This window comes from Myotis nattereri (assembly GCF_964212035.1).
Source record: "Myotis nattereri genome assembly, chromosome: 3".
NCBI lineage: Eukaryota > Metazoa > Chordata > Mammalia > Chiroptera > Vespertilionidae > Myotis > Myotis nattereri.
This window is the reverse complement of record NC_138077.1, coordinates 44342844-44357103: the sequence shown is the minus strand read 5'-3', so window position 1 is coordinate 44357103 and position 14260 is coordinate 44342844. Positions and strand designations below refer to the sequence as shown.

The window sequence follows — 14260 nt, the reverse complement described above, 5'->3', positions numbered from 1 at the left end:
CAGCATAGGCAGGTAGGGCCTTTCAGAGCTTGGAGTAATGAAGGTGGGAACTGGCCAGACGCTCAGCCCTTCGACTCAGCCATAGTGATCCCAAGGGAGATGAAATGAAAACACATTCATGGGGAAGGGAAAGCTGAGAAAAGCATTGGAAGGGATTTTGAGTTCATGGAAAATGAAAGGCAGCCACCTGATTATGCATCAAACCCTAGAGTCAAAAGGAAGGCTGGAATGGGCCTTGCAGAGATAGCCACTTCTGGTCTTTACCTTCCTCAGCCAAATGCATTGACTCCATCATTACAGCACCATCTTCATGGTGAGAGCACCCAAGGCAGCATTTGCCACTTCAGATTTCCTCTTCTTGCTCACCCTACAGTTCTCTCTGCTCCAGATGCCCCTACTTCTGTTTCTTCCTACTCCCTCCTACTATGTCCACTGCAGTCTTTTCCTGATTATAAAAGTAATACAAATTCATGGAGGAACATTGTAAACTGTAGAGGGACAGAAAAGAAAAGTAACCCACAATCTCACCATCAGGGACTGTTATATTGGCCTTGCTTCAATCCTATATTAGCCCTTGTTTCTCTAAAAACAGGCCTCTAGAGGACCTCTATGATTCTTTGAGTTCTTAAATCCTTACCCATTTTTAAACATGCTTCATCCTCCCTATCTATCTCATTTTGCCATGCACTGACTACAAGTTTCTTCACTGATCCTTAAAGTCTTTGAGCCTGCTAAGAAGAAATTATTTGTCAATCTTCTCTTATAAAATTCCACTGTTTGTTGCAGTTTCTGACACATAACATTTTCTTTCTCTTAAATGACCCGCTTTTTTATTTCCTTCGAATGTATACCCCATATTTCACTTCAAGCCTCCATTCACCCATATGCTTTTTGTTGTTGTTGTTGTTCTTTTTTATTTCCTTTGTTCTTCGTGAATTGCTTTGATTTTCTTTGTCTTCAGACTCCTGGCTACCCCTACTTTATGTCTTCCAAGGACTTTGAAATAACTTTTAAGGATGAACTCTCATGCCTACATTTCACAAAGCAGTGGGGAGATATGCAGCCCAGTGGATAGATGAGGCCCAAGCAGGTATCAGAAGGCTGAGGCTGGGGTCACATGACTCAGCAGGTTAGATTAAAAGGTTCCTGGAAAATCTCTAGGCTAACCTCTGCCCCAGCAAGCTTAACTTTTCTACTGCCACGGTCCCTTAGTGAAACAATAACTTTCCCCAAGCAAATGCATCTTTTAAGTAATAATGAAGTTGGGGCTGTCAGTGGCAAATATATTATTTCTCTTAGACTTTTTAGAATATTGAAAATAATTTATGATCTTCATTTCCACACTCAGGAGACTCAGAGATCTCAGGGAACAGAACTATTTTAACCTTTTTCTGCTTCTACAACAGAAACAGACAGAAAATATTATAGACAATACTATAACTTTTTTGTCCCATTGGCTATAGTAGATAGGTTTCTTGTTTATCTACGTTGGTCAGTGAGATCATAAACTTGTTGATCCTAAGAGGAATTAAGAAGGTAGAAGAATTGACTATTTTAGGAAGAGCACATAATCTAACAAGGGATCAGATAACGACCACTGTACACACATGCGTGCTATATCTCAAGTTCTTAGGATCAACAAATTAATAACAACAGTAGCCACTTAGGGAACACTGACCTTGCAACAAATTCGGTCCCAGTACTTGCATACACCTTATTTAATCTGCATGGTGTGTATTATTCCCATTATTTCCACAAGAAAACTGAGTTCCTGAAAGATAAGAAGTACTCCAAGCTCAGCTGGGTTTCAAGAGCACGTGCCTCCAGAATGCTACAGCATTGCCCTTCTGCGGTCCACCTAGTTAATGAGTGTGCCTACTGAGCTGGTAGTGGGGTTCCCACTAGGACATGGCAATCAGCTCTCTGAAGCAAGGACTCTCTCTATCTTATTCCTTCTGTATCCCAGGCCCAGCACAATGCCTGAAATGAAGAATTGCTCTATATTGATTGTAAAATTGAATCGACATGTGAAAAATCTCATAATTAGTGTGAACACTAATAGAAATTACCTCTTGAGCAGCCTCAAGTGAGATATTTTTTGTTGGAAGCCACCAAAATAAAATAAAAGGGACCCACCTTGTTGCATTTGTAACACACAGGGGGAGATGGCTGAGCCTGCAGCCTGGCACTCCAACCTCCCACGCCCATCTCGGAGCTGTTGCTGGGACCTTTGAAAGTAGCAGAGGGTGGGGGACAACTGTGAACCCAGGACAGGAAATGCCAGAGTTCTCCCACCTCTTTCCCACCAAAAGGAGTTAAGACAGTGAGTGGGCAGAGCCCATATGGCACCCAGGGTGCCAGGCGGCTAAGGGACAGGGGAAGTAATCCTGAAAGGCAGAAGAATGGGGTCTCCATTCTGAGCCCTCTCTGATGGCCCGAAAGCCTCCTGCCTCTGAGCCCTGCCAGGCCCTGTGGCCATTAGCCTGCTCTGTCTGCTGGAAAGTCTGACCCCTCAGAGAGCCCATTCCACCCCAAGTTAGCCTGAGCTCCCCAGACGACCAAAAAGCCTATTAATCTGCATCCAGAGCAAGAATGCCTCAACACACCAGGTTTCTCTAACTCGGGAGGGTGGAACAGTGGATAGGAAATGTCTTTGCCCTCTGTCCAACTCTGAGACAACCCACCACCATGAGCTCTCAGAAATAGCAGTTTTGTTTTGGAAACTGGCACCCAGTGCAGGTTTGCTCCTGGAAATGAATCTGGTTCCCCCCAGCTGCAATGTTCTACTTCCAGCCTCCCTGCCAACACCCCCTTCCAGCTGCCCCTCTCAAAGGCACCATTGTACCCGCCTGGCACAGCAACAGAGGAGGGCTGAAGAGGAAGAAAACATTTTCTGCCCATGGGATGTTCTTAAGCAGGTTGTGTGTACATGGCTTCAATGCTGCATTCCTTGAACCCACACAAACCCGCCAAAACTCCATCATCCCTGTCACAGATGGCAGCCACCTTCCAGTCTCACTGGCCCACCAGAGCTCACTGTCAGAGAAAGCAGAGTGCGCAGCTGGGTGGGCAAGGCTGGTGGGAAGTGGGGGGAGGGGGGAAATCAGATGACACTTTTTCAGAGCAACACTCTAGCCTGCCAAAGCAAAGCTGAACACAGACGCTGAATCTCTGATCTGGAAGGGGATTTAGTCCCACTTACCACTCAATAAACTCATTTTGGCACATTCTGCTAAGTGCACATCCAGCCTCCTCCTGAATACTATAAGGATAGGAAGCTCACTACTTTTCCAGATGCCTGCTCCATTGCTGGACAGCTCAGAATTTTAGAACATTCTTCCCAGTGTTGAATAAGGATGTGTGATCCATTCATCACCAAATCCTTCCCTTGTCGGCACTTAGCACATGCTTGAAATAAGTGCATAATAAGTGTTTGTGGGATATATCACTGAATTCCCCATCCACTGGACCTATGTCTACTCTCTGGTGGCACACAGAACATGCCTTCTTGCTCCTTCACATGACCACCCTTCATAGGGCTGAAGATCAATCCTCCATGTGGTCTCGTATTGATCTTCTGAACTCAACATCCCCAGTTCCTTATACGACTCGATGGACAAACCCATGACTATCCTGGCCACCCTTCTCTTGATAGACTTCATATTTCTCCAGTGTCCTCTTTAAAATGAAGAAGTAAATCCCTTGTATCTAGAATACTCCAAAAGTGACCTCTTAGGTAATAGCACACAAGATGAACAGGAGTCAGGTACATACTCTATAAGTTGAGCTGTCTTCTTGTTCTTGTCCTTTGCATCTCATGCAAGATACCTGCAGGTTCATGAAGCCTACCACGAACCTAGATAAATTTGGAAAAGAAGGACCTTCCTTAGTTTTACTGAGTCAATATTTCTTCACCTGTAAAAATGAGGCCACAAATACTAATACTGTAGGGTTGCAAGGATTAGCATATGAAGTGCCTAGTTTACAATGTTACTCAATAAATGATATATATTAATGTTACCATATAACATATGTGTGTATTAGTATTAATATCTAACTGCCATCAGCAGACATTAGCTCCTAAAATGATATAAAACAGCCCCTCTGAATGTAAGGAAGCCACTATTCTATAAGATTTACCTATATACCAGGCCAATTTTTAAAACTGGACTGGACTACCTTTCCAATAATGCTATCACCACTCACCAACACCACTCAATTTATCGCCTTTTCTTCCCTCAGGAGACACATATTATTGACAATAAAAACATTCTCTACAGTGCCTCTCTAGGGAAAATAGACATCATTGTTTGCCCTGGCTGCTTTTCTTTCACTCCCAATAAATTTCTCTATCCTGGCCATAGGCCCTGCAGATATGCAGACATCTACTTCCTTTCCCTGGTATGCTGGAGCCGGCTTGCTTGGTGGCACATCTCTTCCCAACACTGGTTTCAGTGATATCATGTAGGTAGCTTGAAACTGGCCATAGTGAGAGCATTTACAGCAAGGAACACCACCATCAGAGCTGTTGCTTGTTCTTCTTCTTCTCCTTTTTTTCTGGAGAACCTGCTGCGAAGCATTTAGCAGCACACCACTGCCTCTAGCATTGACCTGCTGTGAGCATCTTGAACACAGGAATTGTGTCCCATTTCTGTTCCATCCCCAGAGTCTAGCAGAGAGTACGTAGGTTCTCCTCATCCTTGATGGATACATGCGCACTTTTGTCTTCTGTCTCTTAATGTCTCTCATATAAATTGTGCTCCATGTTCCCTATTCTTGTTACCAATTGTTCAGATGCAGATTTCCCTTAGCTGTGATCAGAGGACCACTCCTTTCAGACTTGGGTTAACCTTTCATATCTCTCCCTAACCTGGACACTCAGTCCACTTTATACCATCAATATATTTAGCCTGGGAAGTTATGGGGATTCATCTGAAAGAAACAAAACCTTATCAGGTCCTTTAAGGAACACCCTGGTTTCCATTTTGGGATTTCTCCACCTGTTCTTTCTTAACAAACAGTTATATTGGACATCTGATATGGGTAAGACATGCCAGAAACTATGGAGAATATGAAGCGCTGTAATTGACATATGAGCTCTGCCCTCTGAGAGCTTACAGTCTCCTGGGAACAGGCAAATATGCATAAGACATGTCAGAATATGCATTCCCAATGAGACAAAAACAAAGCAATGAAAATTCAGAGAAGGAGCTGGAAGGGTAAGATTTAATAGGCATAAAAGTTGATGAACAATTTAGGCAGTGAATACAGCAGAAACAAAAGCAAGTAGGCTCAACTCTGTGGCCTATAAGCAGATCAGTGTCAGCTACCATGTCTAGCCTTTGCTAGAACCCAGCTAACACTTTTCCTAAGCTACTTTCCTCTTTCCAAACCAAATGGAGCCTTGGTCCAGTGTACCCAGGCTTCACAGAATCTAACTTACATTCCAGTCTGGCTGACCAATGCACAGAGAGAACATCCTTCCCACCCACCAACACAGAAATGTCCCCACTGTAAATGAGCACTACCAGCCCATCCTTACCAGGATCCTACAGGACCCTGGGACTATACAGACTGGTATACTGGTGCTTTCCCTTCACCTAATGGCTATCAGCATCCTGATCCCTCAAAAAAGGTGGGAGCAGTGATCTGGGCCGGGTCTTTATGTCAACCACCTCTGCCCTTGAGGCTCTGACATGGAGGCCAAGCATCAAGGGAAGCCACTCTATCCTTCTGCCCATCCCCTCTCAGCCCATCAGAACCCCTATTCAAGTGTGTCCAGATGTCATCCACCTCTTCCTCAGTCTTTTCCCTCCTCCCCACTGTAATGGAAACATTATTTTCCCTAGATCTTGCCTAGCACTTTCTAATGTCCCTCTTCAAAAGATGCCCCACCCCCATTTCTCACTCACTTGGGAAAGGACTCCAGTATCATCCCCAGACCCCTGTCCTGCCACTATGTTCAGCATCTTCTCCTCCACTCCATCTACTTCCCATCCTAGGCATTCCCAACTTCCTCCTCCCTATAGGCATTCATCCAACACATATTCACTGAGTACCTTCTCTGCCTCAAACTCCCATGAAAAACCTTTTCCTCAATCATATTACCCTTTAGATCAAATCTTCTCTCTCTCTGGCCCCATTTGTCACCCGACCACATGGTGATTCTGACTCTGTTCCCTCACTACCACTCCTACTCACCTGGAGTCCCTAGTTAAACCCTAGCTCTTTGAAGAGATAGCTGTGTAATCTGGAAAGGTCAGTTACCAACTCTAGGTCTCATTGTTCTCATTTTGGTAATTAGAGATTACCGAATCTAATGTTCCATCTGGCTTTCTGTGCTTTGGCCCTCATCCAGCTGCCAAAAAATTACTTGTTACATAATCACTCAGGACCTCTTGGTTGCCAATCCAAATGAACAAAGGTCTAATTCTAGATATGCTGACTCTAATTACCTGTGTGGCTGGGGCCATTTCTTTCATCTCTTTAACTTCCATTTTTCTCAGCTACAAAATGAGGTAACTGCACTGAATGACATTTCAAGATTCTTCAGGTCTTTGATTCCATGAGAACATATATACAGAGAAGAGAGAAGGAGAGAGATCCTTTTTGGAGAGTGGACAGGGAAGAATTCATGGAGATGACATTTGTAGAGATTTGGAAGAAAGGCAGAGAAAGGGTGCCAGGGTGTCCTCAAGGGAACTGTTACCAATGGATCTAGACAGGGATCATCCTCCACTGATTACGATCTCTATAATGGAAGATTCAGGATGACAACACCTGAATCCACTAACCAATCTGAACGTCACCAAAAAATGAGACAAGCAAACTGTGTGACTCCTAATGAGATGCAATAGGAAATACACAACCCCACTGATAAAGTATTCTTGCCAAAAGGATTCAAACCCTGAATCTGATCAGGCCTCTGGATCTAAAAGTATCAATTTAGTGAAAATAGAGGAGACAAGCTGAGAATATGTTTAAAAGACACTTCAGAGAAGCAATCAGAAAAATCCAGAACCTGGGGAACGCGACAGCCTACTTCTCAAAGTGTGGTCCATCCCGCACACAGCATCAGTATTACCAAGGAGTATGTAGAGATGCAGAGTCTCAAGCCCCATCTCAGACCACCTGCATCAGAATCCGCACTGTAATAGTCCTGCAGTGATTTGTACCCACATGAAAATCTTGGAAGCAGAGCTGTACAGGACAAATGACCCATTTCCTTCAATATATATTAAAGTCAAGGAGGATAAAACATGGGGAACTTACAGATCAAAAGAAAAAAACTAAAAGACATATCAACCAAATTTAATTTGTAGACCTTTCAGACCAACCAATTATTTTTTTAAAATGAGACTATGGAAGAAATTCAAACAATTACTGGATAGTTATTGATATTAGGAAATTATTGTAACTTTCTAAGAGTGATAATAGTATCGGGGCAATTCTTTTTTTGTAAGAGTATTATTTAAAGATACATACAGTAGTATTTATAGATTAAATGCTATAGTTTCAGGGCTTTGCTATAAAATAGTTTGGTATAGAGGTGGGGAAATGAACTGGGGTAGAGTTAAAACAAGCTTTAAAAAGGAAGATGGGAGAGACAAATTACGATAACGCAGGAAACCTAAGAAAGAAAATTTCAAACTGAAAGGGGCAAGTACTCCCAGAGCCATTGTGGACTGGGTTACACCTTAGTCTGGGCTGCGAGAGGTCATTCCAGACAGCAGACCTAACCCAATGGCAGGAGTATGAAATAAATAAATCTGCACTCTAAACCAGAGAAAATCCCTATGATGGTGGCACCGTGAATCGAGGTTAGAAGAAGAGAGAATTTCTTAGTTGCTAAAAACAGAAACAGGTCATCAAATAAATTATGGGATCTCCTTCTCTGTGGACATTCAGAAATAGGATCCACAGAGCTGAAATGGAGGCGGCCTTGCTCAGGGGAGAGAAAGTTTAGATCCACAGCCTTTTCAGGTCATTGAGAAGGGAAGGGGGCGGGGGGAGCTCAGAGAGAAGGGAGTGGGGTGGAAAAGCCCACAGCCTGGCAGGGAAGCATCAATGCCCTCCCTCTCTCACTCCCTCTGCTTTCTGTCCCTTTCAGACAGCACAGATAGCTTGGCAGATCCTAGTTCTGCCCAGAATTATTGGGATTTTAGGGATTCGAAATGGGGGGGAAGGGAAGGAGGCGGGCAGTAGATTGGGAGGGAGAGGATACATACGAATTCCTAGCGTGTTTAGTGTACACATAACTGCGCCCTGGCTTCGTAACCAAGTTTCCGGTTACCTATGCACCGGCCCTCCACCAAACAAACAAACCATCCTTGGCTCAGAAAGAAACCAGAAGTGTGGGTATCATCTGCGCAAAGGGAACCAACGTAGAACGTGGCCGACAGCTGCGGGCGGCGCAGCCAGGCCTTGAGGAGGCGGGCGCCGGCCGCTCCGGGCCTGGGTTTGGGCAGATTCCTGAACCGCTTCCAAGGGGGCTGGAGCGGGGCTGGCCTCGATGCACCCCACCCCACCCCACCCCGGCCTGCAGCGCCGCCGTGGACCCGGCGCAGCGGCCCTGCTCCTTGCCTCCCAGGCATTGGGAGCACAGTTGCTTGTTGGCGTGTGCGCGCTCGCTGTCCTGGACAAGAGCTTTCTGTTTCAGCCCCAAACTGATCTATAAATACCTGAGTTCGCTGCCTCGCAGCCTGGCCTTCGAGGGGAATCGGCTGGCACAATCCCAAGTTAAGGACTGGCTAAAGGTGCGCGCTGGGACCGCCGCCCTCCTTGCGCTTCCCAACCCCCTGCCCCGGGAGCCCCCTGAGTCGGAGCAGAGGGAGGGGGACGGATGACGTCATGGAACTGTTGTAGGATTTAGCTCAGAAACCCGCCTGGGAGGCCGAGGGCCTGTGTTCCATTTAAGCCGACAGTGAACCACTGTTGGCTCCACTTTCCTAAATGCTTTCCACCTTTCCAGAGACCTAAGCGGGCCTGGGGTTCTGAAGGAAATCAGTGTGTGATGTCTAGTTCAAGAACGCCGAGGACTGGGCATGCAGATATATATGGGTGTCAAGGCTTTGACTAGCATGGGTCCGGCCACAGAGTCATTAGAATGCTACCAGCAGGGTTTCAGGTAGTGGGAGAATGATTTCAGGCCGAAATATGCCTCATGGCACAGGCAATACTACTAACTGTAATAATAATGCAAAGGATTAGAGGGAATGTTACTGCCTTCCAGAGACTAATCAACCCCTAAAGTAGATGTTTATTCCCCCATCCCACCCCCATTTTACAAATGACAAATTAAAACCCAAAGAGGGTAAGGAACCAATGCAGGACCATGCAGCTGGCCAGTGAAGGAACTAAGATTTAAACCCATATCTCTCAATCTCCAAGCCCAGGCAATCTCTTTCCAACATTGCATTGCCTCTTGGCTTTCAAATAGGTACATTCCAAGGGTGGGGGCATCTACTGTCCAATAGTCCCCAGGCTCCTCCCACCTCCTCTATTTTCAAGGAGATAATGGGGGAAGGGGACAATTTTTCAGAAAGCAGAGGACTGTTTGCTCTTCCAGAGAGAGGTTAACTTAACCAAATTAAAGCTAACACTCCTAGCTCATTATGACTGGAGATGGAAGGGACAGGGTACACTTAAAACTGCAACAGGGAAGAAAGGTGACTTTGTGGAATCTATTTCCCAAGAACTGTGCTGTGCTAATGGTAAATATTTTTTTTTACAAAGCTGGCACAGAGGCAAGATATAATAATACTTATCTTCAACAATGATGTGCCATGATTGCTCTAAGTACTCTACAAGACAGAGTAGTGGTGGGAAATGTCAGTTTTTTAACAGCTGGAAGTTTAATTTTGCTATAAGTCTAGCATCAGCAAAAGTCTCAATTTGCCTCACTGACTTTCATCTCCAAAGTATGATCTGGCATCTGACTGCTGGGGTCTGCATTCTAGCTCTGGCAGCTTGTAGAGTGGAAGTTGAGTAGTCATGAGTAAGCCCTTTACCCCTGTGAGACCTTGTCAGTTGTGGGTAGTAAATATGCCTCCTTCGTTGCACTCATGTGAGAATCCCAGGAGAGAATGTAGGTGAAGGACCAGCACAGTGCCCAAGCTTGAGCTGCAAATATTATTACTATTTCCTCTCAGAAGGGAGGGGGCATTTTGGCCAATAATGAATAAATTGAGGTGAAGTAGAAGTAACAACAACCAACAGGGAAAGTGATGGTGTTGAGTAGAATACAAGAAGACAATGCTGGGCAAAGACCTGAGCAAAGCTCATTTCAGAGAGTTTGGAGAAAAGTAAAGTCTGGCTCAGTGAGATTCTAGCCTAAATCCCTAAATAAAAATATGTGCATAAAGGATGAAATGATGGAAGACATTTCAAAATAAGCTACTAACAATTCATTAATTCTATTGAGAAGAAAAAGGAGAAGAGTGTAAAAAAGAATTACCCGACAGAAACATGGAGGTCTAGATTGAGCCTGTGCTTTCAGGGGACAGTACACATACACACAAAGGCAAGGGATGGGCATGTACCCAGGTCTGAATGCACAAAAGCCAGCTGATGGTCAAGCACAGTGTTAGACAATGTTTGAAGCAAAAAAGTTCATGGAAAGTATATGAGTTCTCTTATTCCTTTTCTGATAGGGGTTGTAGAGTCGTCAGTTAGGGAATACTACTTGATCTTAGCACAACGTCTTATGTTTTAGTGGAAAGAACACAGAATTGAGGTCTGGAGACCAGGACACTAGTCTAGCTCCACCAATAGTAATTTGGGTGACCACGGGCCAAGTCCCTTAACCGTGCTGGGCCTTATTTATGAAAGATGGAGTATGTTCTCCTGGGTCCCTCTCATCTCAAAGTTCCATGATTCCACATTGAAATTAAAAGTGGACTGTTGACAGTTCAATCCAGAGGCTGCAGCTGCAATAGGACAGCCACAACCCTAGGGCTACTTAGTGCGCAATGTATGGTGTGTTAAACTGACCAAAGAGAGAGTGTAGTCCCTGATTGTTTTTTGCCCTGTATACATGTATTAATGACTTAATCCCCAAATGATAGGAAAGCTTTTGCAAAAGGTCATAGAATGAAGATTTAAAATAAATTAGATGGACTAGACTAGGCCTGGGCTGAAAGCCAGATGAAATTAATTGACATAAATGTAAAGCCCTATGTCTAAGTTTATGGGTTTGTTTTTTTCAATATCTTTATAAGTTCAGGATAGGGAAGAGCTGGCTGAGAAGTAGGTGATGGGATCAGGGTTTGGGTGACCCATTCAAGCTAAACTGATGCAGCCTTCATCTAGCTGCTAACAAAAGAGCTAGTGCAAATTTGACCATATGTACAAATAGGGATAATGATAATGGCAGACATGTGTTGAGCCCTTACATAGGCTTCCCACATTATCTCATTCCTGGGGTATCATAGTGTCATAGGATCCCAGCCCAAATAGTGCCATTGCCACTTGTGCCATTAGATCCTGTCATTGGTGTTGCTTTTATTGCTGGGGGCCTTACAGAGTAGGAGACTAACAAACTGTAGTGTGTGCAGATCAGGGCAACAAGGATGGGGGATGTCTGAAAACCAAGTCCTACAGGAGGGGACTGAGAGAGTTGACAGTGCTCACCCCAGAAAAGGCGCAACCAAATGGTGGTGCAAGAGGGAGGAGAAGTACAGGAGTATCTAAGACGTGGGCCCCTACTATCTGCCATCAAATTTGTGTACTTCCATTTGTAAGTTCTATTACTTTAAGCAAGTTACTTAATTGCTGCCTCAGTTTCCCCAAATGTAAAAAGGGAGTAGTCATAGTAACTAACATATAAGATTATTATAAAGGTAATAAATGAGATGTATATAAAAGCTCACCTGGCAGGTGGCAATGCTTAATACATATGCACAATGATGATGATGATTTCATCATGCATCTGGTGAACTGTCCCCATGGAGGAGCAACAAGGGTCATTTTATCTAGCTTCAGAAGGGGGGACTAGGACTAATGGGCAGAAGCCAAGAAGAAAGAGCATCTGGTTCAACATAAAGAGACCTTTCAAATAATCAGAATTTCACAATGAAGCAAGAGCTCATACTTACCAGAGGAGCTTACTCTATTCCATTTTATAATTGGTAGAACAATTCATGGGGATAAGGAACCATAAATTAAGAGCATCAAAGAAATCAGAAGGTAAACCAAGGTGAATGGCAACAAGCCATGCCTTTCTACTCCTCCTCTGTTGAGAAATCTCTAGAAGTTTGGATTTGTAGATAACCTTGAAGACCATGGATTTTAGTTGCATGCTTTTGATTTTCCCTGACTCACAATAGGCAAGATGAAAATCTTGGGCTTTGTAGTGAAATTCCCAAACTTAGAACTCCTGCTCTGTTATTTGTCGGCTGTGCAACCTTAGCTCACTTCTCTGGGTTGAGTTTTTTCTTCTGTAAATGAAGTAAACTACCCACAATCCTCATGAACAAAAATCAGAGCTAATATATTTCTTGCTGCACTGGTAAACATTATGGCAAAGTGGTCTGACTTTATCTGTATATGAGACAGTCAAATTCAAGCCTTCTGGCCTTTTGTACCTGGAGAGTAATGCAGGTGGTGGAGATTGGATAAAAAAAAAAACAAAAAAAAACAAAAAAAAACAAAAAACAACAACAACAACAACAACAAAAAAAACTGTGCTACATCAGCAAGCACATATGCCAAAATTGCACTTAGGATACAGATGCAGAGACAGGCAAATTCTGAAAGCCTTCCAAGTCTTAAAGTCTACTTTCACAGGAGGGATAAAATAAGAGGTGGTAAATGAAACTTTTTGTCATTATTGAGAATCTGTGTGTTAGGTTCTGGACTCAGCGTACTAACAAATCTTCTCAATGGTTAGGGAAGGTCAGAATTGTTGATAGTTAGGCTGGGCTGGAGAACAGATTTGCAATTAATTGTCTTGTGAACCATCCCTAAAGCCTATAGGACATCACTGGAGCCATGTGCTGTCTTCCCCAGAGCGGACCGAGGCTAGATCTCCCCCATCTCACTACAGTGGCCAAAAGCATTAGGGCCTGAACAACTTTGCCCAAGGTTCAGCTTCTTACAGAAGCAGGCTGGTGGCTGCGGGCCAGTCACATCCTTCATAAGAGACCCCCACCACACACACACACACACACACACACACACACACACACACACACACACACGCAGCCTTATATTGGAATGCACTGAGTATACTAACAGATGACCTTTTCTCTCTGCCCCTCCCCTCAGTGTGACGGGGTTGGGGTGGACCTGAGCAACATCTTCCTTGAAGGCATCGCCATTCTCAACATTCCAAGCATGTATGGTGGCACCAATCTCTGGGGAGAAACCAAGAAGAACCGGGCAGTGATCCAGGAAAGCAGAAAGGTTGTCACTGACCCCAAGGAACTGAAATTCTGCATCCAAGGTAAGTCAGGCATAAGGAAATCTGTTGTAGGTCAGTGCCCCGATGAGAGGGTATTCCGGTGGGTGGGATTCATGCTCTGGGGATACTCTGACTCATCCTCCCTGATGTTGCAAAGTTTATAACCTAACTGAGAAGAGAAAATTAACAATAAGGAGCCCTTAATGACAGTCAGTAGTCAAGCTGTGGGACTCCATGAGATCAGGAGTCAAATGCTGCTCCTATCAAGGTTACAAGTGTCCTCCAATATTTATATCCAATAGTCATTCTCAACCTTGATCTCACTTCACCTGCCAGTGGCATTTGACCCAACCGATCACTCCCTCTTCCTGAAAATATGTGGCTTCTATGACTCCACATATGGTTTTCCTCCTAACTCACTGGTTACTCTTTCTCACTCTCTTTTGTTAATTCCTCATCTTCTCTCTAACCTCTTGATGCTGAAGGGTCACCAGCCCTCTTTTCTTTTCTGTCTATGCTCACTCCCTTGATGACCTCATCCAGTGGTGAGATTTTATTTAAATACCACATGAATGCCAATGACTCAGCACGTCCAAAACGGAACTCCTGATGTCCCTCCCCCAAACCTTCTCCACCCACAGCCTTCTCCATCTCAGTTGATGATAACTGCAACCTGCCTATTGCTGGAGCTAAGATACTTGGCATCATCCTTGACTCCCTTTTTATTGCACATCTCACATCCAATTTATTAGAAAATCTGTTAGCTTTTAGCTTTACTTTTAAAAGTAAAGAATACACCTACTCCTCACCACTGCATTCCTACCACCTTGGTGTGAGCCACCATCCTTTGTCCCTGAG

General features: G+C 44.2%; 1 protein-coding gene across 1 annotated transcript in view; it reads left to right on the top strand.

Annotated features, from left to right (window-relative positions):
- Nucleotides 1-14260, top strand: part of DGKG (diacylglycerol kinase gamma) — a 192332-nt gene that overhangs the window by 144793 nt on the left and 33279 nt on the right. The window contains exon 22 of the mRNA XM_081087246.1: nucleotides 13267-13444. Coding sequence (XP_080943372.1) covers nucleotides 13267-13444 — 178 coding nt within the window. The remainder of the gene's footprint in view (nucleotides 1-13266; nucleotides 13445-14260) is intronic.